This window comes from Natator depressus, chromosome 8 (genome assembly GCF_965152275.1).
Source record: "Natator depressus isolate rNatDep1 chromosome 8, rNatDep2.hap1, whole genome shotgun sequence".
Taxonomy (NCBI): Eukaryota; Metazoa; Chordata; order Testudines; family Cheloniidae; genus Natator; species Natator depressus.
Window position 1 is genome coordinate 15,457,067 of NC_134241.1, and position 27,620 is coordinate 15,484,686.

Below are 27,620 nucleotides of genomic sequence, written 5' to 3' on the forward strand. Positions count from 1 at the left end.
GAGTGAAGATTAGAGGCACCGTGAGTTCTTCTTCAGGGATGTGAAGCGTGGGTGTGAGCACACGCTACCCACAAGCCACACCCCTACAGTTCACAGACATGCTGGAAACGCCCCAGTCTGAGGCACAGGGTATCAGTATGTGCTGATCAGCAGGCAAACGCATGCAGCATTGAAACAAGGGAAAAGGGAAACACTGCTTGGCTGTTTTATTTCTTAAGAACCCAATGCAAATCCCATTCAAATGGCTTAAAACACTCCTTAGATCTGGCTAGGTATAAATAAATCTTCCAAAAACATTCCCAGGCTGCCCGTTACAGAGAGCAGGAAATGGTGCTGCATGGCGCGAGAGTGGCTGCGAGGCCACACATCAAGCAGAACCAGCCAAGGTGGAACCACAAGGAGATAAGCAAAAGAAACGTTGCCTCAGGCACCCATCTGAAGCCACCCAGGCAAACTTCTGAACGAGCGATAAGCTGCTCAAAGGCAAAGAGGGGCTGGAATGTTTTGAAATATGAGTTAACAAAAGCCTCAGCAGGCTGGGGAGATCTGGTGATAGAATCCGGAGAGGGTGGAATGCCTAAGCTGTAGAGATGGTTTCCTCCTATAGATCTCTTGATGTGCAGAGCTTAGTCATTTCGCCCTCCCCCAACATTGCACTGTTGCCCTTATGCACAAGCTCCAATTCACATCAGCATGGTTTGTGGCAAAGGTAAAGCAAGACTAACAGGCATTTGTTTGGGGCTGGGGGTGGGGGCAGTTAAACCAATGTCACATGTTTTGGTCTTGCAGGCCTCATACCAAGTGCCATATTGCTGTACTGTCTTGGCAGAGCATTGCCCAGGAGCAAGGCAGCAGAGATCCGTTGGTTTAGAATCATCCCCCTCTCCAAATGTATCATCTGTGCAGGAAGAGCTAGAAGAAATCTCCGCCAAGTTGAATAATTTAGACAAGCAGAGGGATGGAATGTGAAGTCAAATGGGGATCCCAGAGACAGGCTCCGTGGGAAGAAGACTATAAAAGTAAGAAAATTAATAAAGGAAAGTTGAGGGGAAAATTTTTGTCTGTGATCCCCATATACCTACAGGCACCAAGAGACACCTAGAACGGATCAAGAGCCAGATTCTCTCCTGAAAATCTGCCTGACAAGGCTTTGAACTGATACTCTTTGTAAGTAAATGGGTTTGTGATGCTCTCCAGATTGGCCTACAAGAAGCCCCTATTTCTAATGAACGAGAAGGGTATGGAATTCTGTTGGCCAATGGTGCAAAGAAAAACCAAACAAAACGGTGTGAAGTGGCTTTGCATTTTTGGCTTATTGACTGGGCACATGGACAGAACCTTTGGATCAGAGGGTCTCTCCCAGGCCAGCTTCCCCAGATGAATAATGATCACATGCACTGCCCACACACCAAGGCAAACTGTACAAGATATAATGGCTAAACTATAGTGCTACATTTTCAGCATTGACGGGCCACCATTTTAACTTTACTAGGCATGTCCCTTCCTGGCCATCACCTTTTGGAACCGATAAAGAGAGTCTAAGGTTCACCAATCAGTTGAGCTGAACTGACATGGTTATGGGAGAACGGGATAACTGGCAAGCTGCTAGACTAGAGAGGTACCTAAGCCTCATACAAGGTTTTTATTTTAGGCATAGCAGGTTCTGAAACCCTTCTGCTCCAACCTTGGAGAACAAATACTGCGTGGAATATCTGTACTGTAGATAGAATGGTGGAGAGCCAAATATTGGATCCCCCAACAATGGCTAAGTGCCATCTGAAGGAGACAGAAACCAACTGATGATCCAAGCCCACCTGACAGGGAAGTCATTTGGAAAGCTCAGGGCTGACCTTATCCAAAGTCTGTTAGGAAGCACCGACTTTCTCCCAGCAGTCTCCTGTCCAGGTTGGGTCAGGACTGGGAGGAAGAATTTGTAATGGCAGTCAACAGCTGTAATTGGGTTCTTCTCCCTTTGCCAGGGAACTATAGGAAATCGATGATCTCTCCCAATGTTTCATAGATTTAAAGACCAGAAGGGGCCACTGAATCATCTAGTCTGACCTCTTCCCCCCTCAAAAAATAAATGTGGCAATTACAAATGCATGGTCTTCTGCTGCTCACACACTGCTTTTGAAGAATGGCATTACAAAACTCAGGGTAACATCCTTGCTTGACATTAAACTCTGGGTACAAGCAATGCTGTTTACCTGGGTTTTGGATATGAAAAAAAAAAAAAGTTGTAGATAGGGAGTTTCTAAAGGGGTCAGGATCAGAATAAAGGAAGTATTCCACTGCCCACTCTATGTAAAGCTGTATCCAGTCTGGGCAGGAAGAGATCTTGGAACACATTCCAGATATTGAAAATATCACTTCCCCTGCCTTGATCACTGGTCCAGAGCCACTGCTGGGAAGAATTCTCTGCCCCCAAAAGCATTTCAACTGTTATTGCAGGTTGCAGTACTTTAAGCCTAAAACAAAAGCATTCCAAGCAAACAAACAAAAAAATCATCTGCAAGCCAGCACCCCCAGGCATCACCGGAAAGGACTGGCTTCAAGCAGTCTGTGTGGCATCAGCTACTAAAATCATGCACAAATTGAAAGAGAAAAAGCAAAATGATAATGAGATTATTGTAAGGTCTGTTCTCTAGCAACCGGCCAGCATGCTTAGAGATAAATGTTTTATGCTGAAGGCAAACAGGAAATTCCATCCTTCTTTGGGGACAGAAATGGGTCCAATTCAAAACCCTGGATTCGCCCACCCTCAAATTCTGGGAAAGTTCCAATCAGGACCCAGCTCAGCTATAAAGCATTACTATTTCTAGCTGTAGTGATCGTGATTCTTAAGCCTGCTATCAGCCACTTCATTTCCCCATCCTCAAATCCATATGTCTAAGGCCCTACCAAATTCACGGTCCATTTTGGTCAATTTCATGGTCACAGGATTTTTAAAATAATAAATGTTATTATTTCAGATATTTCAACGTGAAATTTCATGTGGTGTAGTTGTAGGGGTCCTGACCCAAAAAGGAGTTGTGGGGGATCACAAGGTTATTGTAGTGGGGGTTGTGGTACTGCTACCCTTAGTTCTGCACTGCTGCTGGTGGGGCACTGCCTTCAGAGCTGGGCAGCTGGAGAGCAGCGGCTGCTGGCCGAGAACCCAGCTCTGAAGGCAGAGCCACCCCCAGCAGCAGTGCAGAAGTAAGGATGCAATGTTATGATATTGCCACTCTTACTTCTGCGCTGCTGCCTTCAGAGCTGGGCCCTCCGTCAACAGCCGCCACTCTTGGGCTGCCCAGCTCTGAAGGCGGCAGCACAGAGGTAAGGGTGTCATGGTATGGTTTTGCCACCCTTACTTCTGCCCTGCTGCTGGCGGGGCACTGCTTTCAGAGCTGGGTGCCTGGCCACCAGCCGCCCAGCTCTGAAGGCAGCACAGAAGTAAGGGTGGCAATACCATGACCCCCCTAAAATAACCTTATGACTCCCCACCCCCTTTTGGGTCAGGACTCCCAGTTTGAAAAATGCTGGTCTCCTCCATGAAATCTGTATGGTATAGGGTAAAAGCACACAAAAGACCAGATTTCATGGTCCATGACACATTTTTCATGGCTGTGAATCTGGTAGGGCCCTTCATATGTCCCACATCAGCTCAGGTAGAGAAGCTGATTCTGTTTGTCCTCCCATCACGATCTGGCTGCAGCTAAAACAACCCATGTGTAGGGATGGACAGGAAATTTTTTTTTTCATCTTTTGAACATTTTTGAGAATTTGAAAGATCTTCCTGTCCCAAATTTGGTTGAAAAGTCAAAGTATCAAAAACTTTTGTGGACCAACAATCCAAAAAAATCCACAAAAACCCAGTTTTGGCCAACTGAAAAATTGTGTTTTGATTTTTTAAAAATATTTCATTTCAATTTCAATCACTTTTAAAAATCTAATTAGCTTAAATTTAAAAACAAAAGGTTTTGAATTGGAAAACTGGAATTTTTCATTTGAAAAAATGTTGACATTTTTGGAACTTTTGAAAAAAGTGTTTCAAGTTGAAAAATTCATCAAAACCTTTCCCACAAAAAGTTGCAGGTTAGATGAACTGGCATTTATTGACCAAAAAAGTTTAATAATAAATAAAATTATTATTATTATTAATAACAAACAAACAAATAACAATAATCCCTGCCCAACACTATATATGTGGAATATTTCAACAGAAAAAAAACCCCTTCAACTATCTTTACAAAGAGGAACACTGTTTCCCTCATGAAACAATAAAACATGACATGATGTTAATGGCAGTCTGGACTTCTGAGTGCTATTGCAATGGCTGCCACCTTGGCCAGCACCCTCGGGACTGAATTAGGGATCTCCAGAGCTGCTACAACTACAGCTTAAGAGGATGAGAGTCCATTACAGCCCCAGCTAGAGAGCTTTAACTCTGGAGATCTATTCCGAGGGGAACCTGTAACACACACTCACAAGTGGTTTACACTGTTCCCAGATCTACTGCAGACTCATTGTTACACCTTCAGAAAGCCATTTAAGGACAAAACTTGCCAGAAGTGCCCACTAATTCTGAGTGCCTAGTGCCCGACAGGCCAGGGGCGGAACACCCACAACCCCAACTGATACTGAACACAGCTGAGGGAGCTCAGAGCTTATGAAAAGCAGACCAGAGGCATCCAAAGTTGGGCCTACAAAGTAAGCTAGCGCTTATGACCATTTAGGCCTATGTGGTTTGCTCCAGGTCACACAGTGAGTTTGTGACAGAGCAGGGAACTGAACAAACTTTGGCCTTAACTTCTCAGCATTTTCCATGTAAAATGCCAGTAACGGTACTTATCTGCCTTTGTGACGTGCTCCGACATCCATGGATCTGATGTGCTACTAGATTATTATTTATTGTATTACTATTACTAAGAATTTCCCTAGTTTATGGTAAACTCTGCTTACCCACACAGAGGATGTTGAAGCTGAATCCTTGTGTGACAGATTTGCTGACAAGCTGATCTGGGAGACTATCAAATCCAACGTGGCCCCCCAGGGAAAGATTCCGCTTCTCTTCATTCTGTTAAAGCAAACAGAGTCGATTGAGCAAGAGCGCATTAAAAGAGAGTCAATAGCACAAGGGCCAAGGAATAAAATCACAAGAAACGTTACCATTGTACTCAAGGCAGAGCGTGTTTCCGAGTCACTGAGGTAATTCTAGCACTACCCGCACAGAGGTTTATTATGTTTTGATATCCACATTCCAGACATAGTGGTAATTATAGCCAAGCATCAGTAGAAAAAATCTAATCTTAACAGGGAATTTTCTTAAAGAGGCAGCTGTCTGAACTGAACTGCTGAACCACTCCGGAAGAAAAAGTCGGGGCAAGATTCAGCTGTGTCCAGCTTGTGGAGAATAAAGCAGGAAAAAACCATGTTCCCATGTTTTATTGATCACTTCCCTCCCCCTTGTGTGTTCTGAGAGGTACCTGCACTGAATCATGTCAGAGCTAGTCTGGAGCTCCTTCAGAGCCCTTGATCTTTTTCCTTTGGCTTTACCTTAAGCAGCTTTTATCAATCACACTTCCAGGGGTACATGTTACAAGGAAAGGCAAATGAACCCTCTCACCTCACCATCTGTGACCACACCAGTTCCTCTTCTTCTTCAGCTGTTCCTGTCTCTCCCATCCTCCCCCCACGCACACACCTTGCAATCCCATCTGTCTCCTTCCTCCCCAAGTGGAAGAAGAAGCTGGTCACTTTTACTGGAAGCTTGGTTTAGAAATAAATAAATAGGATCAACACAGGAGGAAATAACTCAGAGTAATAAAATGTATTTTACTCTGCTGTGCCCGGGGGTCTGAGTAAATACACACAAGCAAGAAAGTCATCAGCCCAGCAGAAGACACAGGCCAAACTCCTGATGGCATAACCAATCAGCTCCAGGCTTCAATAAACTAACATTTGTTTACACAGGGGCTGAATTTGGCCCGGAGACTCCACAGGATTACTATCCTTCCTTGTAACTTTAGCCTATTGGGCCCAGAAATTGACAAACATGCTTACAGTTCTATTCACCTTGCAAAGTTGACCTCTGCCTGGCAAAGGCATCCAATGGAATGCATAACCAGGACACAGAGAATTCGCACAGATACTGCCTGCCACTGCACAGAGAAAAGGGAAAAAGAAAACTGGCTCAATTGAAAATCCAGAACCACTGTTACTAGTTACGAAAGTACCTAAAAAGGCTGAGCTCAGCCCTGAGATAAGCAGACAAGTTATTGGGCTCAATGCAGAAGTAAGGGGGTGCAGTGCTGTGCCCTGTGTTACACAGGAGGTCAGTCTAGAGCAGGGGTGGGCAAACCTTTTGGCCCGAGGGCCACATCAGGGTGTGAAACTGTATGGAGGGCTGGGTAGGGAAGGCTGTGCCTCCCCAAACAGCCTGGCCCCACCCCCTATCCGCCCCCTCCACTTGCCGCCCCCTGACTGCCCCCTTCAGAACCTCCGACCCATCCAACCCCCCCTGCTCCTTGTCCCCTGACCACCCGCTCCCGGGACCCCATGCCCCAAACCGCCCCCCACAGGACCCCACCCCCTATCAAACCCGCCCTGCTCCCTGCCCGCTGACTGCCCCCCATGACCCTTATCCACACCCCTGCCCCTGGACCTCATCCCCTATCCAACCCCCCCATTCCCCGTCCTCTGACTGCCCCGACCCCATCCACACCCCCGTCCCCTGACAGGCCCCCCCCGGGACTCCCACGCCTATCCAACCGCCCCCTGCCTTCTGACCGCCCCCCCACCCGAATCTCCACCCCATCCAACTGTCCCCCGCTCCCTGACTGCCCCCCAGGACCTCTTGCCCCTTATCCACCCCACCCTCCTCTTACCATGCAGCTCAGAACAGCAGGAGCTCGTAGCCATGCTGCCCGCACGGTGGCACCACCACAGGGGAGGGGGGACAGCAGGGGAGGGACCAGGGGCTAGCCTCCGCGGCCAGGAGTTCAAAGGCCAGGCAGGACGGGCCCACGGGCCGTAGTTTGCCCACCTCTGGTCTAGATGATCTAATGGTGCCTTCTGGCCTTAAAATCTATGGGACATTGATTCCACTAGAATCAATGGACAAGGGAAATTGCATCCAGTATCCTTAGTTCAAATGATTCAGAACAGAACTGTTGCAAAGTGTTTATGTTGTATATATGTTTAGATTTACAATCAACTTTCACCTTCTCTCCACACAGCCAAGTAATACTACCAAAACTAACTGAGCAGACCACTGAATTTACACACTGGTTTTTCTTTTCATTTTCAAGTTGCGTCTAAATGCAGTTAGACCTAATGGAGAAGCAAATGTCCAGAAATGGCATTTTAGGGTACTGCTTATTCAGTTTCATCCTAACATTTCCTTTGTGGAATTACACGTTTGCTGTTGTGACATATTTAAATGCAGCCATTTTTTTTTAATTACAAGCACGGGGTGGAAAAGATAAGTGTCTACTTATCTGATCAGGTTTTTCTGCGCCTGTTCCCAACCCCCATTACTCTGCCCTGATGTTCCAGTGTGTAACACAGCCAGACTACAGAAGCCATACACTTAGAATAAAGTTAATAGGCTGTCATGTTTTAAAATATATTCCCATGGGGGAGGGGAAAGCTCCAAAAGGAGTAACTTGAAATTCATTCTCTCTGTGAGAGCAAGATTCCTAAACAAAAAATTAACTTATTTAATTTCATCTCAAGTCAAAGTTGTCTTCAGTTCTGCCTTGGGAAGAATAAATAAATATTCTCTTTATTTAAAAAAGACTTAATTACAAGAGGAACTTTTAAATAGCTGAGGCAGCTACCACATTTGAAATAAGACTGAACCTTCTTTTCTGTGGGTGTTGATCTGTTTTTGTTACTGTCTTTCAGATGAAAATTATCACAATGCTCTCCCTGGAGCAGAAAGACAATCTAACCATAGTCTCTCCCTTAGAGAGAGATGGTGTCTGTTCAGGCTCAAATGTGGTCAAGTGCTTAGACACCAAAAGTATTTCCCATTGTTTATCAACTAATGTACCATGGGGGCCTTACTCAGGGCACAGTGACACTTGGGTAACGTACCATGGGGCCCCTTACCCAGCGCACAGCAACCCCTGGGTAACATAACACGGGGCATCTTACCCAGAGCACACCAACCCGTGGGTAACAGGAAAGTGATAGAAGGCAGATATATTAGCCCCAGATTAAACAGGTCCTTTTTCCCTGGGTAAGGTAACGGGGAGGTTCTAGAACAATCAGGAACTTGCTGGAACCAATTAAGACAGGCAGGCAGGCTAATTAGGACACCTAGAGCCAATTAAGAAGCTGCTAGAATCAATTAAGACAGGCAGGCTAATCAGGGCACCTGGTTTAAAAAGGACCTCACTTCAGTCAGTGAGAGGCGTGCAACAAGCTGAGAATGAGAGGGTGTGCTGCTGGAGGACTGAGGAGTACAAACACTATCTGGCATCAGGAGGAAGGTCCTGTGGTGAGGATAAAGAAGGTGTTGGGAGGAGGCCATGGGGAAGTAGGCCAGGTAGTTGTAGCTGTCACACAGGTGTTACATGACAGCTGTGATCCACAGGGCCCTGGGCTGGAACCCAGAGTAAAGGGTGGGCCCGGGTTCCCCCCATCCCTCCAACTCCCTGTTGGATACAGGAGGAGTGACCTGGACTGTGGGTCCCACCAGAGGGGAAGGTCCCTGGCCTGTCTCCCGACCCACTAGGTGGATCATCAGAGACTGCAGGGATTGTTCTCCTTCCTTTTCCCCATGCTGGCCAGTGATGAGGTTAGCTGAGTGAACGGCAGGTTTGAGCCACTTGCAAAAGTGGCCAACTGAGGGCTGCCTTGAATCTCTGAGGTGAGCAAATCTGCCAATAAGCGTAGGACCCACCAAGGCAGAGGAGGAACTTTGTCATACCTCCCATCACATTTCAGCATGATTTGTAGTCTTGGCCCAAAGAAGGTATAGCAGGCATACATCCCATACCTGAGAACCCCCTGCCTGCCAATGCATTTCAGGCCTGAGCTGCCTGTTAAGGCCTGGTCTACACCATGGAATTAGGTCGACATGAGGCAGCTTATGTCGACTTAACTCCGTAAGTGTCTACCCTACGACATCAGCCAAAGGGCAATGGGTCTCCAGCTTTGAGCCTCGCGCAGGGGTAACAGCCAACAGGTGCTGTAAGTAACGTCGTGTCTACATAGATACTGCGTCACCCTTACTACGTCAACTTAAGCGCTACGCCGCTCGTGGAGGTGGAATTATTAGGTCGGTGTAGTGGGCGACCTATATCAGCGGGAGCAACATTGTAGGTAGAGCCTTACAGAGTCTGCCTTACATCGACCTAACTCTGTAATGTAGACCAAGCGCTAGACAGGCACCGCAAGCCTGAAATGCATTGGCAGGCAGGGGCCCCTGTTCCCATGCATGGGATGTATGGAGAGTTGGGAGCTTGCCCACCACCTGCCTGCACTGTGTTTGGCCAGTTGTCCTTGGTCTATTTTCATAAGCAAAAATTAATGCACAAAATTTTTCAAGAAAAATTACACATTTCCTCTCCCCTGTCCCCTTTCTGCGCCTTCCTCAAATTGCTGTTTACGTTTTGTCCAAGTGTTTTCTCTTTCTCTTTTCCTCTTGCTTCTTACAAGGAACACACTGTGACAGGGACTAGCAAAAGCACCATCTGGACATGCAAAGAACTCCTTGAGGCTTCCGCCCACATTCACTCCAGCCTCTCAAGGCTGGCTTCCCTTTCCCCCTACCCACATCACTCAGAGAGAATCCTCCCCCGAGTTGGTCACACAGGTTAAGATATTATCAGGTAAAGTCATTCTGATGCAGAGACAATGCGGCAGGAAAGCATATTACTTCCACAGAAAATGGACTGTTATGGTTGTGCGTGGGAGGGCGGGAGGGGTCAATCAAGCCTAACCAAAAACATACACCAGAAGTTTAAGATGCTTTCCATAATCACCACTGTCTGAAAAGGAAATAAACAAGGCTGCCTGAGAGCTATGATTAGAATAAGAATGCCCCCAAAAGACTTGAGAGAGGTTCCTAGGCAACAGCCGGCATCACTATTACTGATTTTAAAGCAGACTCTAGCAAGGCCAAGCTAAATCAAAAACTAAAACATGCTGAGGAAAGGGAAGGAGAAAAGCCAAATCCCCAACAGCCTTTCTTTTGCTTCTCTTTGCAATGTTGAGTTGCAGGGCAGTAGTTGTCAAGAAAGGAGCTGCATTGCACATACCCTGTTAAAACACTGAACCTCTACACTGGTGGTGAGGTTAAAAATTCAGTGAATTGCAAAAATGTGTCCAGTATTGTTGTGATGTTGTTGTTTTTCTCTTTTTATTTTTTTCAATGGTGACATAATCTGATCCAAATCCAAGATCCTGTTGCCACTGAAGGCAAAGCAGAAGTCAGCTGAACTAATGTGTGGAAAGAAAACTACCATTGCATTGCTGGTACAGACTAACACGGCTACTATCTGAAACATTGCATTGCTGTTATCCTACCACTGCTGCAGCTATCTAGGTGGCATTACCAGTATGGCAAGGGCAGTTGATTTGTTCCATTTCTATGGCAAGCCTCTAGTGGCTTTGACTGGAAAGGTAGCTCAACCACCAATTAAAAAAAAATAATCACACTTCAGTTGAAGAGAGTGTGTGTGTGTGTGTGTGTGTGTGTGTGTGTGTGTGTGTGAGGTACCAACAAAAATTAATATAAAGGACAGAGATTAGAGAAAAAGGAATATTTTTCTTTATTTTTTCCAGTTCGCTGACTTTGTGCTCTTCACAGCTCTTTGTGTAGAATCAGTTTCCCTGTATAGTCAGTTTCTCTTGTTGTTTGAATAGATCTTTCATATAAACAACAAAAGAGAGGAAGACATTTTTAAAAAAATATAGGAAACTGATTACCAAAGTACCATGACTAGTGCAGGGCTGGTAGAGTACCTGAAACTATTTGTATCTCTTTTTTAAGATGGCTAGATTTCAAATGTACAGTCTTCAACATATCTGCTTTCACCACACTAGCAGGTTATCTCAGTGACACATTAACGCAGTTCTAACAGCAATCAAGGTGGGTCCCATCAGCTTGAAAGTGACACAGATGATCAAACAGTACCCAAAGGTGTCTAGGTGCTTCATAGAAGAAATACACAACTCCTACCCCAAAGAGTTTACAGTCTAAATTGTAGGTGTGACAACTAATAGAGGTGACAAAGAGTAAGGAGGCAACAAGGCTTTTACAGAAGCCAAAAAGACTAATAAAAATGTTTCCTTGGCCCTGTTTAAATCCAGTGGAAACCGTATTTTATTTGATCCCCCTGCCAAATCTGTGACCCAGACAATGCAGAATTGAGCTAATGCAGAAGAGTCAGGACATGAAACTGACTAGCCTGTTTTCACTGCAATGGAAAATGGAAATAGACAGTATGAAAGAGTAAAGTTAGATATTTAAACTGTAATAGCTACGGTGTACCCCACAAGGAAGGAAATCAGACCCTGATCCTACAGCTCTTCCTCAAATCATTAGTCCCATTTGACTAGTCCACAGCAGCTGCATCTTCTGTAATGCTTCTGTTCTTTGGTACCAACACCAGCTAAGGAGAATTACTACTTTAATTCACAAATATACGCAAGAGGCTGTGCAGGGAGAGGTCTAGATAAGCTTCCCCACTTCTGACAAGCCGGGCCTTCCAGGGGCTATGGAGATTCTCTCTCCAGTTTATTCACATCCCGATCAGCTTGCAGTGGGTCTGTGAATAATTCTGGGGCTTTAGCCTGTTCCTCTTAGATGAGAAAAAATACTTTTTTGTAAACTTTGCAACATGGTAATTATTAACTTAGTATAGCTCTGTGATACACAGATTCCCACAATGAAAGACCTTGCAGTGTTAAATAACATCCTCCCAGTCACTCAGTACCCCAATGACAGGCTGCCATCAGGATTTTACTCAGAGCCTTCCAATGTGCTCTTTGAAGATTTTCTATGCCTTGTTTTTGTTCGTCTCTAAGGTGCCACAAGGACTCCTCATTGTCTATGCCCTGAGATATTCTTTGGAGTTTTAACAGGGACAATAAGGGCTTATTTGTATTAAGAGCCTATGATTTGGTGGGGAACGAAAGAATTATCAGAAGATCGGGATCAAATTCATTAACAGCTCCAAAGTCCTTTAAATATTTTAACTAAGCCAATCATGCCAGAGAATCCTTGAGTGAGCTGTACAAGCATACCATTTATACTGCACAAACGGGCAGCATTAGTTTCATGATACTATGGCTGAGGATGTCAGAGGAAACTTCATGACACCAACCATTGCCCAGAAGGAAATGGATTTCGTCCTATGGTTTGATTGTTTGGTCATCGGGACAGGGACCCCATAGGTGAAGTACCGAGTAAACTTTGGCAGTATAAATAAAACCATTAATAACAATAAATTTGCAAAACACTAAGGATAACTGATCAAGACAGGCCAAGAAACATACCATTTCAAACCAGTATCCACTCACTTAGCCATCTGAGCAGTTATATGCCTCACATACACACTGTGGGTGAGGGAATATCTTTTATTGGACCAACTTCTGTTGCCGAGAGAGACACACTTTTGAGCTCCCCAGAGCTCTTCTTCAGGTCTGGTCATATACAAACTGACATTCACACCTTTGCCTTGATTATAACACATCCTCCGCAGCAGCTAGAAGATCCCACCTACTGACTTTTGAAGGCTACAAAAAGGGACCCAGGGAAGGAGGAGGAATAGAGTCACATTTTCAACCTACTACTTTTGGTGCATCCACGGCCCCACCAACAAGACATCAAAGCCTCAATCCAATGGATTTAAATAGTCTTTGAGGGCTGGTCTACACCACACAGCTTTTAGCAACAAGGCTGTGTCGAAAGTCAGAGTGTGTAAACGCCCTTTGTCGGTACTTTGTCGGCACTTTTGCCGACAGAATGCTTCCAGCCCCGCGAGCAGCGTTAGCTCTGTCGGCAGGAGAGTGCTCCTGCCGACAAAGCCGCGTTCACACTGCCACTTGCGTCACCAAAACTTTTGTCTTTCGTACGGGGGCTTTTTAAAGTACCCGTGAAAGACAAAAGTTTTGTCGACAACTTCACAGTGTAAACATACCCTAAAAAAGCTAAGATTTCATTAAGGATAGAGTGGAAAAGGTGTTAAGTATTTTACTACAAAACAGAGACTGTACACTTAAGTAAATACAGTTGGGTGTGGGGAGGTGCAGTGTATCAGAATTCAGCTGTATCCCCTTAAATAGTTTGCAAGCCGTCTACTGGTCCCCACTGTCTTCTATGTCTCAGAAGCCACCAGAGAGGCAGCGTGCATGTGTAGCCGGGCCTTAAACACTGTATATAGTCAGCAGACACAGCTATTTGGACCCCATTTTGCCTGTGTGGCTCCTTCCTGTTATGTTTGTGGTGTAGTTTGCTCTTTACACCCAGGAGGAACAGTAGGGAGGGATACCTTCTTTGACCCAACCAGAGTCAAACCACTGACAACAGAAAGCAGGTGTTGCTATAAGGCAGTAGCTCCTCACATTTTCCTGTCACAGCCTCTTCCTCCTCATGTCCTGGATGCCATTTCCTTGGACAGCTGTCACCATCTCTCCTTTTGCCCGCCACCCAACCATTCCTCTCTTTTCCCCCTCATATATTTTTGCATTCTCCCTTCTCTTTCCCCTGCTCACCTGAAATCTCCCTGCTTCTCAGGAGGAGTGAGGCATCCATCAGCAACTTCCACAGACTGAGATGCATGCGCTCTTGCACTGAGAGGAGTATCATGGAAGCAAAGCAAATGCAAGATTGGGCTGATGTGCAGCTACCTGAGTCTGCACTTCTGTACAGGTGAGCTGCATGCATGTGGCCAGCTGCATTGAGGGGCCTATGTAGGAGCAGGGAGTGTTGGAAGATGGCCTTCAAGGAACAACCTGGGCAGGACTATTTTCAAGGCCTGTAGGGTCAAATTCTGTGGGTGTTGATTTCCACTATGATCTTAGGAGCTGAGAGCCTTCAGCACCTTGTAGGATGTAGCCTCTGCTCTCTACAGTCACCAGCTGGCCAGAAACCATATCATTAACGGAAGGTGAACATTTTGTCCTTCTTCGTCAAAACAGAAAGTGCCCAAGGAGAGGCTGCAGCAGAGAAAGGTCAGAGGGACCAAACCAGGAAGCTTTTGAATGAAGGGGTGGGCATCAGCCATTCTACATACTAACAAGCTTCAGCTAGCAGGAAAAGGTAATAAAGGAACAGAGAGAAAAAAACACCAGCAGCCAGTTTGGTTGTGGCTCTTTAATGAAGTCAGATGTAGTTTTCCTGCTTCTGAACTCTTCCTGTTTTCATCCCCAAATGAGCATCAATTTCAAACTACATCATCCCATTTTCCAGCCCTTACTCCCCAAAAGCTTCTTTTCACTGCAACATGTGCACTTTATAAGGAGTGCCACCATCAAACCAACTCTGCTGTCTCTCGTGTGTACCATTTCCCCAGCAGGCCACTGGCGAAGGAAGGAGTCGTGCTGTCTTACGCCTGCTGTGGATCTGACCCCTGTGGGTTCTCAGAAATGCAGTGTGTGCAGGTAAGTACTCAGAAGGGATTGTCAGCAGAGACTCACCTGAAAAAGTCCTCCTGCTTGACTTGACCTATAAATCTGGTCTTTGCCAACTGCCGGTTTTAATCTTAACCTCATTTTAATGAGAAAGGCTGTTTGACAACTGACACTTGTGTTTTTAACAGGCAACAGCCCTGATGTTTTTTTAATGATTTTGTTTTCTTCTTAACGCGGCAGCTCAAAGCAAAAAATAAGCAGGTGCCACATTCCCAATTTATTTGGTTAAGTCTGATGCCCAATATGTTCTTTAAAATCTTAGACCCAACTCTGGCAAACACTTAAGCACACGAGCAACTTGCAAGTAAAGTTTTGAGGATCAAGACCTCATATTTAAATCCTGCAGCTGTTACTAGGGCAAAACACCACAGGAGTGAGAACTGTTGGGCTTGGACCCTAAGGGATTATATAAACGTGGCACTTTCTTGTTTCTAAACTCCTCCCCTCCCCCCTTCTATGGCAAACTAAAGCATGTGAAATAAAGATAAATAGCAGGCAGTTTTCCCAGGCAAAGCAGCAAAGACATAGCAAAAAAAAAAAAAAAAAAGTTCTTCTTCATAATACATAAAAATGGCTTTATTTTAAGAAAGTCACAAATTGTAAATTTAATAGATAAAGCGTTCACCTCCAATGAGCCCAGCCCTTGAGAACACTCCCTGCAGTGTCGTCATGGCTTGGAAGAATAAAAATCAGAACAAAATCGCTGACCGCCTTCACTCCAGCCAAGGTGTCTAATTAGAACTAGGGTTGCCCATTTTGGTTGGCCGTATTCCTGGAGATTTAATCCCATGACATAATCTTTAATTAAAGATTAATCTTTAATTCCTGGAGACTCCAGGCCAATCCTGGAGGGCTGGCAACCCTAATTAGAACACAGTTGAGCTTGCAGCATTCCAAGAGCTAATCCGATAACTGGAAGAACGAATGGACTGGAACGGAGTCCTCTAGTTTCAATGCCAGGAAACTGTGACAAGTTTCACTGACAGCCATGTTTAAAGCTTGCATTTCTGAGCCTTTCTGTTTACTGCTTTCTTCAATAAAACAATGGAAGCCAACCCCACATAGTCACTGCATGGTGCGTCGCACCGAAGGGCTTCTCCAGCTTGGAAACTCTCATTGACAGAATATATTTTCGTTTACAGAGTGCCCTGGGTTCTAGGGAAGTAGTTAAGAGTTACATGTGCATAGTGCAGAATTTGGCCCTTAGAGCAAGAAGCAGCCCAAGAACAATAGCCTGGATTCAAACACCATCACACCAGGAGCTGAATTTTGTAGCTTGGGTAAGCTATAAAATTGGCATTGTTAGCCCAGCACCCATCAGTACACCATAACATCAAATGTATTATGAGGTTTGTTCTTTTGTATTACAGTAGCACCCGGGGGGGAGGGGCAGAACAGATGGAGCAAAGAGTTTACAGTCTAATCAAACTACAGTGTGAACAGGGATACAAGGAGAAACTAATGTTAAGGAGACAGATTGCACTTCTCAGCCCTCAGTTATTCAAAAAAGTGAGATGAAAAGAAGGAGGGAAGTTATATTTTTATATACAAAATATCCCTTAGATGCCGTTTCTGGGCCCAAACCTGTGAGGTTCTGAATACCCTCAGCACAATTGGTCCTTGCTGGGAATAGAGGATGCTCAGCAGATGGCAGGATCAGGCCTCTTATTAATCACAAAGCAAATTACTTTACCTTCTCATTCTCCGCTCCCTGACACAATGGTACATGCATCAAACACTCTGATTAATGCAGAAGTCAATGGCATTGATTAAGATGCTATCCACTTGTCTCCCGAATGAAAAATGAATGGCACAGGGAAATTACTCATTCCTTGCTGCAGCTCTGCAGTAATTCAGGCCCCTCCAAAAGAATCTTAATTATGACTAAGTGGGGGGGGGGAGAGGAAGGTTACGCAGAATAACTTGGCTAACCTTTTGACAGGTAAGTGGGCAGGGTGAGGCAATCTCAGAGGCTTACTCATTCTGTAATGCCTTACCTTTGTCTGTCTGTCCTTCCCACCACCCACAATGAGTATCTTGACCACACAGCTCCCTGCTGGTTTGGATGTCAGACCTGTGCAAGAGCAAGAGATCATGTTGCCCTCTAATGGCTGCAGCCTACACTGGATACTAACCCTAATATCACTACAACAATACTACCATATATGGAAGGCATGATCCTGGGAGGCACTGAGAGCCCACAACCAGATCAGACCATCCATCACATAGGGTCCTTTCCTCTGACGATCTCCGAGTGCTTTACAGAGAGAGAGATGTTAATATCCTCACTTTACAGATGGGGAAACTGAGGCACAAGTCAGTTAAGTGACTTGTCTAAGGTTGCACAGGGAGTCAGTGTCAGGTTTCCTGACGCCAGCCCCTGGCTCCAAACTTTGGCTTTCAAAGTTAATGCTAGTTTCTATATCAATAATATGCCAGATGATTTTCTTTCAAGTTTCTACCCTTCTGATCCTACATCTTTTCCTTTCGTAAATCCCCTCGTATGTTATTAAAGAGACCACCCACCACCTGACACTTTTCAGGGGCTGAGCAGCAGGAACCAATTCCAACTTTCACGGAGTAAAGCTTCTTTATCTTGGCCTGGCCGATTAGGAGGAGTAACGGCGAAACCACTGTCTGACCTTTCAGGAGCACTTTTATGATACTGGCAATGCTCAGACTAAAATTCATAACAGACCCAGGATTTTTTTTACAGATTAAAACGTTACCTTCCCTGAACCCATGTGCTGAGCACTATTAAAATATTATATTACCGCTCTGTCCAGCAAGTTTGACAATATGTAAGAATGCTAGTTAGAAAATAATAGCATCAAAGAGGTAGTAAAATCACAGCTCAGGATAGGTTAATGATGGCTAAGAGGTGCTGAGGCAGACAGCACAGCAAGTATCTATGCAGGGTTTAGGTAAACTATGCATAATCTTATAGAGACAGTTGATAATCATAGTACTGTTAGCTGTGGCCTGATAAGCACAGTTCTCAGCATTAAAATTCACCATATGATGAGAGATTGATGGTACAAAGCTAGACAGAAGAGATGAGACTCCCTGACCTTTGTGATGCTAAAAAGCTGTTATGTCTAATAGCCATGCAGGTGATACTGAGTCTCAACTGGGCCCCAATTCAGCAAAGCACTTAAGCATCCACTTAAGAGTCACTGAAGTCAGTTAAGTGTTTTGTTGAATCAGGGCCTGGTATTTCAAAGCAAAGGCAAAAGTCCAATGGATCAATAAGAGCATTTAAACGTGGGGTTTGTATTCATTATTTGTATTATGATTACAGTCTGCTGCATTTGATCTTCTCTCTTTTGCCTCAGCACGGAGTTCGCTGGTTTATTACGTGGCTAGCAGAGAGGAAAGCATGTCTTTGTATCTGCTATTCTGTGCTGAAGGATCAGTGACATTCTCCGACCAGGGGAGGTGCTAGCATACAAATGGGCCCCCAGAGTTCTATAAATTGTGCTTTCTAGCCCTGAACAGATCTAATTGACATGATGGTAAAATATGTCAGTTGACAGTGTATTCTAGAGTTCCTATGGATTCAGAAAGACCTCAGCCAAGGCAAGGCATCATCGGCTCATCATCAGGTTCATTCTGGGAGCCCTCGTTAACAGAACTACTCATGTAAGCAGTATCCCCAACCACAAACGTTTGAATCAATTCTGAAGCACTTAGACGAGAGGAAAGTGATCAGGAACAGTCAGCATGGATTCACCAAGGGAAAGTCATGCCTGACTAATCTAATTGCCTTCTATGATGAGATAACTGGTTCTGTGGATGAAGGGAAAGCAGTGGACATGTTATTCCTCGACTTTAGCAAAGCTTTTGACATGGTCTCCCACAGTATTCTTGTCAGCAAGTTAAAGAAGTATGGGCTGGATGGATGCACTACAAGGTGGGTAGAAAGTTGGCTAGATTGTCGGGCTCAAGGGGTAGTGATCAATGGCTCCATGTCTAGTTGGCAGCCGGTATCTAGCGGAGTGCCCCAAGGGTCGGTTCTGGGACCGGTTTTGTTCAATATCTTCATTAATGATCTGGAGGATGGTGTGGATTGCACCCTCAGCAAGTTTGCGGATGACACTAAACTGGGAGGAGTGGTAGATACGCTGGAGGGTAGGGATAGGATACAGAGGGACCTAGACAAATTGGAGGACTGGGCCAAAAGAAATCTGATGAGGTTCAACAAGGACAAGTGCAGAGTCCTGCACTTAGGACGGAAGAATCCAATGCACCGCTACAGACTAGGGATCGAATGGCTCAGCAGCAGTTCTGCAGAGAAGGACCTAGGGGTGACAGTGGACGAGAAGCTGGATATGAGTCAACAGTGTGCCCTTGTTGCCAAGAAGGCCAATGGCATTTTGGGGTGTATAAGTTGGGGCATTGCCAGCAGATCGAGGGAGGTGATCTTTCCCCTCTATTCGACATTGGTGAGGCCTCATCTGGAGTACTGTGTCCAGTTTTGGGCCCCACACTACAAGAAGGATGTGGAAAAATTGGAAAACATCCAGCGGAGGGCAACAAAAATGATTAGGGGACTGGAACACATGACTTATGAGGAGAGGCTGAGGGAACTGGGATTGTTTAGTCTACGGAAGAGAAGAATGAGGGGGGATTTGATAGCTGCTTTTAACTACCTGAAAGGTGGATCCAAAGAGGATGGATCTAGACTATTCTCAGTGATAGCAGATGACAAGACAAGGAGTAGTGGTCTCAAGTTGCAGTGGGGGATGTTTAGGTTGGATATTAGGAAAAACTTTTTCACTAGAAGGGTGGTGAAACACTGGAATGCGTTACCTAGGGAGGTGGTGGAATCCCCTTCCTTAGAAGTTTTTAAGGTCAGGCTTGACAAAGCCTGGCTGGGATGATTTAGTTGGGATTGGTCCTGCTCTGGGCAGGGGGTTGGACTAGATGGCCTCCAGAAGTCCCTTCCAACTCTGTTATTCTATGATTCTATGAAAATCGGGTGCCAGGCCCTACAAATCAGGACATTGGCTAAAATAATAAGGTTCTGACAATAATAAATTTTGGTTTCCTTGCTTGGATTTGTCTTCTGACTTTTGAACCTGAAGGGGTCACATTTTCAAGCTTTTTTCTGAACCATGAAGGTTAGAAGCTTACTTTTCATTCATATAAAAACAGAGATTCTCACTTTATCATCTGACTCCAGAAGCTGGAGATTTATGAAACACCACCAAATATCATGGGACATGATAAAATCACCAGAGCTGGTATACTGCAGAAAGACTCTACCAGGTTTAACACACAGTTTCCTAACAGGGACTTTTCTTTTTTCCTTCTTCCTTCTTTTTTTTTTTTTTTGGGGGGGGGGGTCCAAACAGGCCAGAAACCATGTTCTTAAACAGCTGGCCCACAACAATATTTAAACATGGTTATTTGTGCAATGTGGCTGTGGCTATGAAAGAGCTGCTCAAGATGAGGCATACCGCTCAAGTGCACCTCATTTGACAGAATGTCACGCATTTCACTCCCAAATTGCCCAAGGCCCACACAAATTGAGTACCCCCTCACTTTCATTGTGGAAAATTATTGACATCAGAAATGAATGATCATGACACAGAAGCCATGGAGAGAGCCCGTTACACGAAAGGACTGGATCTGGCTGTATTTTAAGCTTCCTCCATTAATAATTTATTGGTGCCACTTCTTTTTGGCCTCTCTCACAAATGGCCTTGGCAAGGCGAGAGGTATGAAACTGGCATATACCATCCACTTCTGGATGAGAGGATGTAAACTCTGCCCCTTTCTGCTCACCCTGACTATGTCCCTCTGCCCTCACAAGGCCCCCCCAACTGCAACAAGGGCCCTCTGCAGGGTCCAGACAAGAGAGACAAGGGAATGGTGCCATGGAGGTACTGATCCCCCCTCCCTTCCACAGAGAGGGGTTCAGAACCACACATGGAGAAACTCAGGGAGGACAGGGGGTGATCTGGCCCTGTATTAACAGCTGGATCCTCTAGGCAGCTCTGTGAGACCTCTTCCTTACCAATTCAGTGTTGCTATTACCCGGGTGATATTACTATCCTGCATCAAAATTCTCAGCACGGTACAGCGTATTTGCATTTCCTTCTCCACTGAGGCCCACAAGCACGCTCCAAAATAAGCACTGCAGATTTCATATTTGAGTTTTGACATCACAGTCACAGTATTTCTTCGTACAAAGGAGACCATGTAAGTCACTTGATTCCCGTTGCATACAACTCATGACAACAAAGTCTTCAATGAAGCTCCTGGCCTGCACTGTACTCTCCAGAATTAAAAATCACACACAGGAAAAACAATCCCTACTCAGCCCCACTCTTCCATTTTAACCCTTTTCTTAAGAATGTCAAGAATTTTCACAGAACACTCACGCCATTATTCAATATCTCCCCCCGCTTCAAGATGCCCAGACTTGGCACCAAATGTCATTAAAGAAACCAAACACAGAACAACAAAATCTATGTTAAATAAAATTAAACATGGTGACTTAAAATTGCACAGGCAAGAAAAGTCAGAGTTTGGATCCTCCTCTGTCCATAAAGTGACACTAGCAAAAGATGAAAACAAACTGCACCCACCCTGAAAGTTTGTGGGCTGATTTTCAGAGGTTCATAGCAACCCCAGGGCCCATAGAGGTCATTGGGAGCTGCAGGTGCTCAACGTCTTTGCAAATCAGTCCATTGTTGTTTATTTTTCACACTGCCCTTCCTATACCATAGGTCCCTAATCCTGGACTACCCTAGACAGGCTCCTCCCAGGAAATAAAGTGAATAAAGTGCTCTGTTTTCTGTATGTTTAATTCTAGGGTCACCCAACTATGTAAGTGTTGTTATCAGGCTCATTTAACAAACAGAACTCCGTTCTAATTTGACACTTCTTACGCAAACAAAACTCCCAAATTGCTCCCCTTTGCCTAAATGGTGTTGTGATTTCTCACGCCACTTTGTAACAATGTTTAAATAGCAAACCAAAAGCTGAGCAATCTCAGAACCAACCTAGAAGCCTGGATTTCTATATATGCCTGCACATCAGAGCACTTTCCTCAGCTCTTGCAAGTAAACGGTTGTATTATATACACACACTTCTATTGTTGTATTATATACACCTTTGCATTATTCTTCTATTGTTCTACAACTTCTATAATTGTATTATATACAACTTTTCCCATTGCGTTTAATCAGCCTTTCACCCCCAAAGCAGCTTTTCACAGAATTATGTGGATTGCTATTTGCTTTACAACATTGTCTTGGGGAGGACGGGGTTGTTAAATTTTTTTTATAAGCAACATTTATTGTGTCAGGTAAACTTCAGCTAGGGTATACACTGCTGCCCGTCTCAGCTTACATACTGTACATCCATCTAAGAACAAACACTACCTACAAATACAGCACTACTTCAGCTTTCTACAAATGAACTGACCAGCTCTGGCTTATATTCCCCTTTAAGTCCTTTAACTGATAAAAAGCGTATGGAAATTTGCTTTCTAATCTCTTACTTAGCCATTCAGTTGCAATGTTTGCAAGATCTAAATCACATTAATTAAACAAGGATTAGATGTACATTTTGTCATTGCGACTGAACACCCAGAAGATTGCCCTACATATGAGCTTTGGAAAAAAAATGCCATATCTGGGCTGCCTGTCAGTGATGCTAGAGAGACAAGGTGGTGAGAACAGAAGTTGGTCCAATAAAAGATATTACCTCACCCACCGTGTCTCTCTAATATCCTGGGACTGACACAGCTACAACACTGCATACGATATCTACCATGACATATAAAGCTGCGCTCAGATGCTTCTCCCATCTTTTATTGGACCAACTATAAGTGGCAAGAATATCCAGTATCAGGAACACAACATTTAAACACGCTACAAAAACTCCTCCACAATATTCAGTTTAAGATTTAAAGACAAAACCACGTAGAGCAACACAATCTATAGGATACAGTCAGCTCAAGCTTCACGTACAGGGGTAAAAACGAGTTTTGCAAAACCTCATCTGAATAGATATGTTCTCATGACGGCTTCTTTTATTTTCTAAATAATTATCAAAAAGGTGGGGGCTTTGGTTTTTAGTTTAAACTTTCCCATACAATGGGCAGTTTCTGCTAAGTCAGTGGCAGAATTCTAATGGTCTTCAATGGGGGCACAAGCAGGCCCAGAGCCCCAGAACACCAAATCAGGAAAGCAAGAACCACGGAACATATTGTCTCCCCTCACAGGGCCTGACTCAAAGCTTACTGAAGTCAGTGGAAAGATGCCCACTGACACAACAGACTTGGTTCCGTCACCAAGTACACCTGTAACTCCATATATTAGAGACATCAAATATATGAAGAAAGAAGATACCTCATGATAGATATTTGTGGATAATATCTTTTATTGGACTAATTTCTGTTGGTGAGAGAGACACACTTTTGAGCTCTGTGTAAGCTCGAAAGCGTGTCTCTCTCACCAACAGAATTTGGTCAAATCAAATATATTACCTCACCCACCATCTCTCTCGAATATCCTGCAACCATCACGGCTAAAACACCACTGCATACAATATCTATCGTGTCATATAGAGCTGTGCTCAGATGCCTCTCTCATGTTAAAAGCAAAACTAAAACAAACCACTGTATTTTCTTGTTTTATCTGATATTTGGACCCATAAGCTATATTTTCAGGATCTGTATGAGCAAGCCAGGTGCTCCACACAGAAAGTCTTTTGCAAATACAAACTTTGCCTTTGAGAATGAAGAACGTCAGTGGAAACAGAAGGAAACTATGGAACCAAAAATGAAAGACATTTCCTTGAAGGGATGAGAAAGTTCAGCACTTCAGCTGCATAAGAATTCCATTCTCCCACGAACTAACCTCTTACTGAGAAGGCAAAAGTTAGAACAGACACTCTTCCTCAGTTCCCTATTTAAAAAAATACCCATGCCAAGCCATCTAGTAAATTACCCTCAATTTTGTCTTTCAGATATTATTTATACAGCTCCTTAGGCTCCTTAGTTAATTAACCCCCACAGCCCTATGCAAGGGGATAAGCATTATTTCTGCCCACCCCATCCCCCTCAAGTTAGACACAGTAAGTGACTTTCCCAAGGTCACACAACAGGGCAGTGGCAGTGCTGGCTTATAGTCCCCTGGTCTAACCACTAGACCACATTTCCCTCCCAACCATCCTCTCTCCTTACTTTGAGCAATGGGTCTGCAAGTGAATGAGACACACTGCCAAGTTCCACCCAGAGCAACATGAATGACTGTTGGACAAACTGAAAGCAGAAGTTTGGCCCACAACCTCAAAGAGATATTAGTGGGCAATTCTACACCACATAATGGTTTGGTAAAGGTTAATGGCATTTTTAAGGAAGTGTCTTCGAAAGAGGAGAAGATAACTCTGATTCATACTATGTAATTATCCAGCTGCTCTATTCTGCATGCTGAATATTAGCCACAAAGATTATTTGTTTTAGTTACTATTTAAAATAAACATGGCTAATTCCTGCATATGTTTCCAGAATTCCTTGCCTGTTTATAATGAATTCCATCATTCAATACTTTTTTTAGGCAAGGCAGAAAGGGATTTTGGTAGGGGGTTACTCTTAAGAGAGCCAATTAATTCTAGTCATCGCTGGGTTTAGTTTCCAGTTCTCATGACACAACAATCCAACGCACAGTATCTCCAAGAAATTTCCATTTCCAGCCAATGGACAATTCTCTGTGTGTGATGTGAGCAAGATTCATTTTCTATCGATTTTCATAAAGAAAGACAATGAAAAGTACAAAAAGGTAAATGACTTACAGCTTGTATATGTTTCGAAATACCTCATGTTTCATATGCTATCCCAGTAGAATTATGCAATTTTACAGCTTATCAAAGCTGCGAGACCAGACAATACAAAGTCAGACAATACTACACAGATGTCACACATTAGGGTGGAGTTAACAATGATAAAATAGGAGAAGACACACATGAATAGGCAGAAGAAGGAAGGAGGTGGCTGTGGTGGGGGAAATGAGGAGAGAAAAAGCAGAGGGGTTATATGGAATGGAAGTCTGGAACTGTTTTAGCCATGTCAACATTTTATACCCAAACATATCTAGAAATCGGGTCCAAATCTCTTTGAATTCATATAATTGTTCTCTGTGGTGATAAGCTATTCTTTCTTTGACTGCTAACTCAGACAGTCCAAATACCACTACTGTATGCTGTGTTTTGGTGCTTAATGGCAAATATGAGGAAGACAACAAGTAACCTAACCTTGGAGGCAAGACTATACATATACACCAAAACCACTTGGCTCCAAGAGCTACCTCAAAATCATCAGGCTAATAAGATGACTACTACATATCCTATTAACTGAGGCCTTTAGAAAGCTGCAAAATACCTTTAATCTGAAGAGTCAATACAATTCAAAAAGCATCTAACTGCAAAACTGAAATAGAAGAAGAGAAATTCAACATAGTCCTTTCAGCCGTGATACTGCAGAATAAACCCTTACGCTACGACGCCTATGGAAGATGCAGAAAGCAGAAATAGTTCTCTCAGGGCCCATTTTTGCAGTCCTTATTCAGGCAAAACTCCCACTGAACCCATACTGTACACCAGGCGGGGTGGGCAAACTATGGTCCGGGGACCGCATCCGGCCCTCCAGACGTTTTAATCTGGCCCTGGAGCTCCTGCCGGAGAGCCGGGTCTGGGGTTTGCCCCGCACTGTGTGGCTCCCGGAAGCAGTGGCATGTCCTCCCTCCGGCTCCTATTCATAGGGGCAGTCAGGGCGCTCCACATGCTCAGTCCCGCCCCAAGCACCGCCCCCACAGCTCCCATTGGCAGGGAACCACAATCAATGGGAGCTGCACGGGTGGCACCCGCGGATGGGGCAGCGCACAGAGATGCCTGGCTGACCCTCCATGTAGGAGCCAGCGGGGGGACATGCCGCTGCTTCTGGGAGCTGCTTGAGGTAAGCCCTCCCCTGCCTCAACCCCCTGCCCCAGCCCTGATCCCCCTCCCGCCCTCTGAACTCCTCAGTCCCCACCCGGAACACCCTCCTGCACACCCAACCCCTCATCCTCAGCCCCACCCCAGAGCCTGCACCCCCAGCTGGAGCCCTTACCCCCCCATACCCCAACCCCCAATTTTGTGAGCATTCATGGCCCACCATACAATTTCCATACCCAGATGTGGCCCTCGGGCCAAAAGGTTTGCCCATCCCCACTGTACACTAACTGAAGTGAGCGGGGAGAAAGGGTGGGATTAGAGTCCAACAATTTTCTGCCCTCATTCACCAGGGCATTTTGTTGGAATTCACATCATTTAACAACCTGTCTAAAAGGGCCCTTTTACTAGGGACTGATTTGATCTACCTCTTTTATTACTATTAAATGGTTCAGCTTGAGTACAAACTTCGAAGGCAGCATACGAGTTCCTTGCACACCCTAGGGCAAATGAAATTCAGTTGCGGCGAACATGTCACACTGAATCCACAGTTTAAAGTTTCCTGGGTCAGATAATGCAGTGGTAATGGAGCAGGGGCTTATTGTGGTATGTCATTTAGTAATCGTTCAGTCAGAACTCAGGACTGGATGGGAACAGGCCCACGCACCTAGGAGCACCTTTTGTACAAACTCTCTCATCTTTCCCTGCGTCTCCAACTGCTCCCAAGTAAGTTAGTGCAGAGCCGGATGGGTGGGAGACAGCAGGGATGTGATGTTTCTGGTTCTAAGGCACGACAGTTCATGGGAACTTCTACTGTAGCTGTTTGACATCCCTGAAATTTCATGTATGTGAGAGACATGCTTTTTGGCTACAATAAGGAATTTCAACTTCTAAACAAAGTCACCCATCCAAGTACTGACAAATCCGCCCGCCCCCGGATCCTAGTTAGCTTGGGAGTTTATAAGAGTTCATAGCACAACGGGGAACATATTTGGCAGAAACTTGACAGATCCCATTGTGGGATGGGCCTGTACACAGATTTTTTTCAGAAAATAATGTTTCCCTATAACATCATTTTAGAGAACATTTGCCACCCCTTCACCCTTTGCTCCACCCCAAAAACATCTGTCATGTTTCAGAGCCGACACAGCTATTTATGCCAGCTGGCAAGTTTCTGAAAGGGAGACTTCAAGGCCTAGACCGAAGACTTGAGGAGAAGGTTCAGGAGAACAGAATTGCTCAAGTTCCTCAGCTCTCAAGCAGTTCTACAAGTTAGCATGGGGCGCTCCTGTTATCCAACATCCCATTGTTTCAGGGTCCTTTTGCCTCAGACTTTATTGGTTTTATTTAAGATCGGCCCAGCTCAAGTTCTGGATGCATGTACACGTTTTATCAGTCAAAAATCAATACAAATGTCTTTGACCAATGTCCAAATTAAAAGCCCCCAAATCTCACCAGCAGCCTCCCAAATCAAAACCTCTCTCACTCCCCCCTTACACACTTGATGAAGTTGGAAGTGATATGGTGCAGATATCCTGGCCCTGAATGAATGGGGCACTATTCTACCTGTTTCATGAGACTCGATTCCTTCAATGTATTGCACAATTGGAAGGAATAAATCTGTTTTTTCACATACTGTGTTCCATTTCCTCCTCTCCCACTCCAAGCAAAGAGGCATATGGGAAAGGGATAGGGAGATTATCAGGAAGAAATATTGCAAGAGCACAAGAACAGGCCCCATGATGGAGAAAGTTCCACAGACACTAATGACCTGATCCTGAGAGGTGGTAGGCACCCATAGTTCCCACTGGGGTATATCAAACCTAGAGATGAAGGAAACAGGAACAGCAGGTACACTGGGAGGAAAAGACAGAGGGCCAGTTTTCCTGATTTTAGCTGGAAATAACATTGATATAATCTTCCCAGAGATAACGTAGCTCCCAAAACGTTACCGCTCCTCACAGTGCTGGAGATTCACTGACATCTCACAGCCACAAACCAAAAAAGGGGCCCTGTCATCTCACTGCATCCCAGAAAGAGAGAGT

General features: G+C 44.7%; 1 protein-coding gene across 5 annotated transcripts in view; it reads right to left on the reverse strand.

Annotated features, from left to right (window-relative positions):
* SEPTIN8 (septin 8) overlaps nt 1–27,620 on the reverse strand; it is a 76,358-nt gene that overhangs the window by 41,942 nt on the left and 6,796 nt on the right. For all 5 annotated transcript variants that reach the window (XM_074960495.1, XM_074960494.1, XM_074960497.1 and 2 more), the window contains one exon: nt 4,945–5,059. Coding sequence is in view for 1 of the 5 variants with exons in the window: in XM_074960497.1 (XP_074816598.1) it covers nt 4,945–5,059 (115 nt within the window). In the remaining 4 variants the exon portion in view is untranslated. Of the gene's footprint in view, nt 1–4,944; nt 5,060–27,620 lie in introns of those variants that run through there.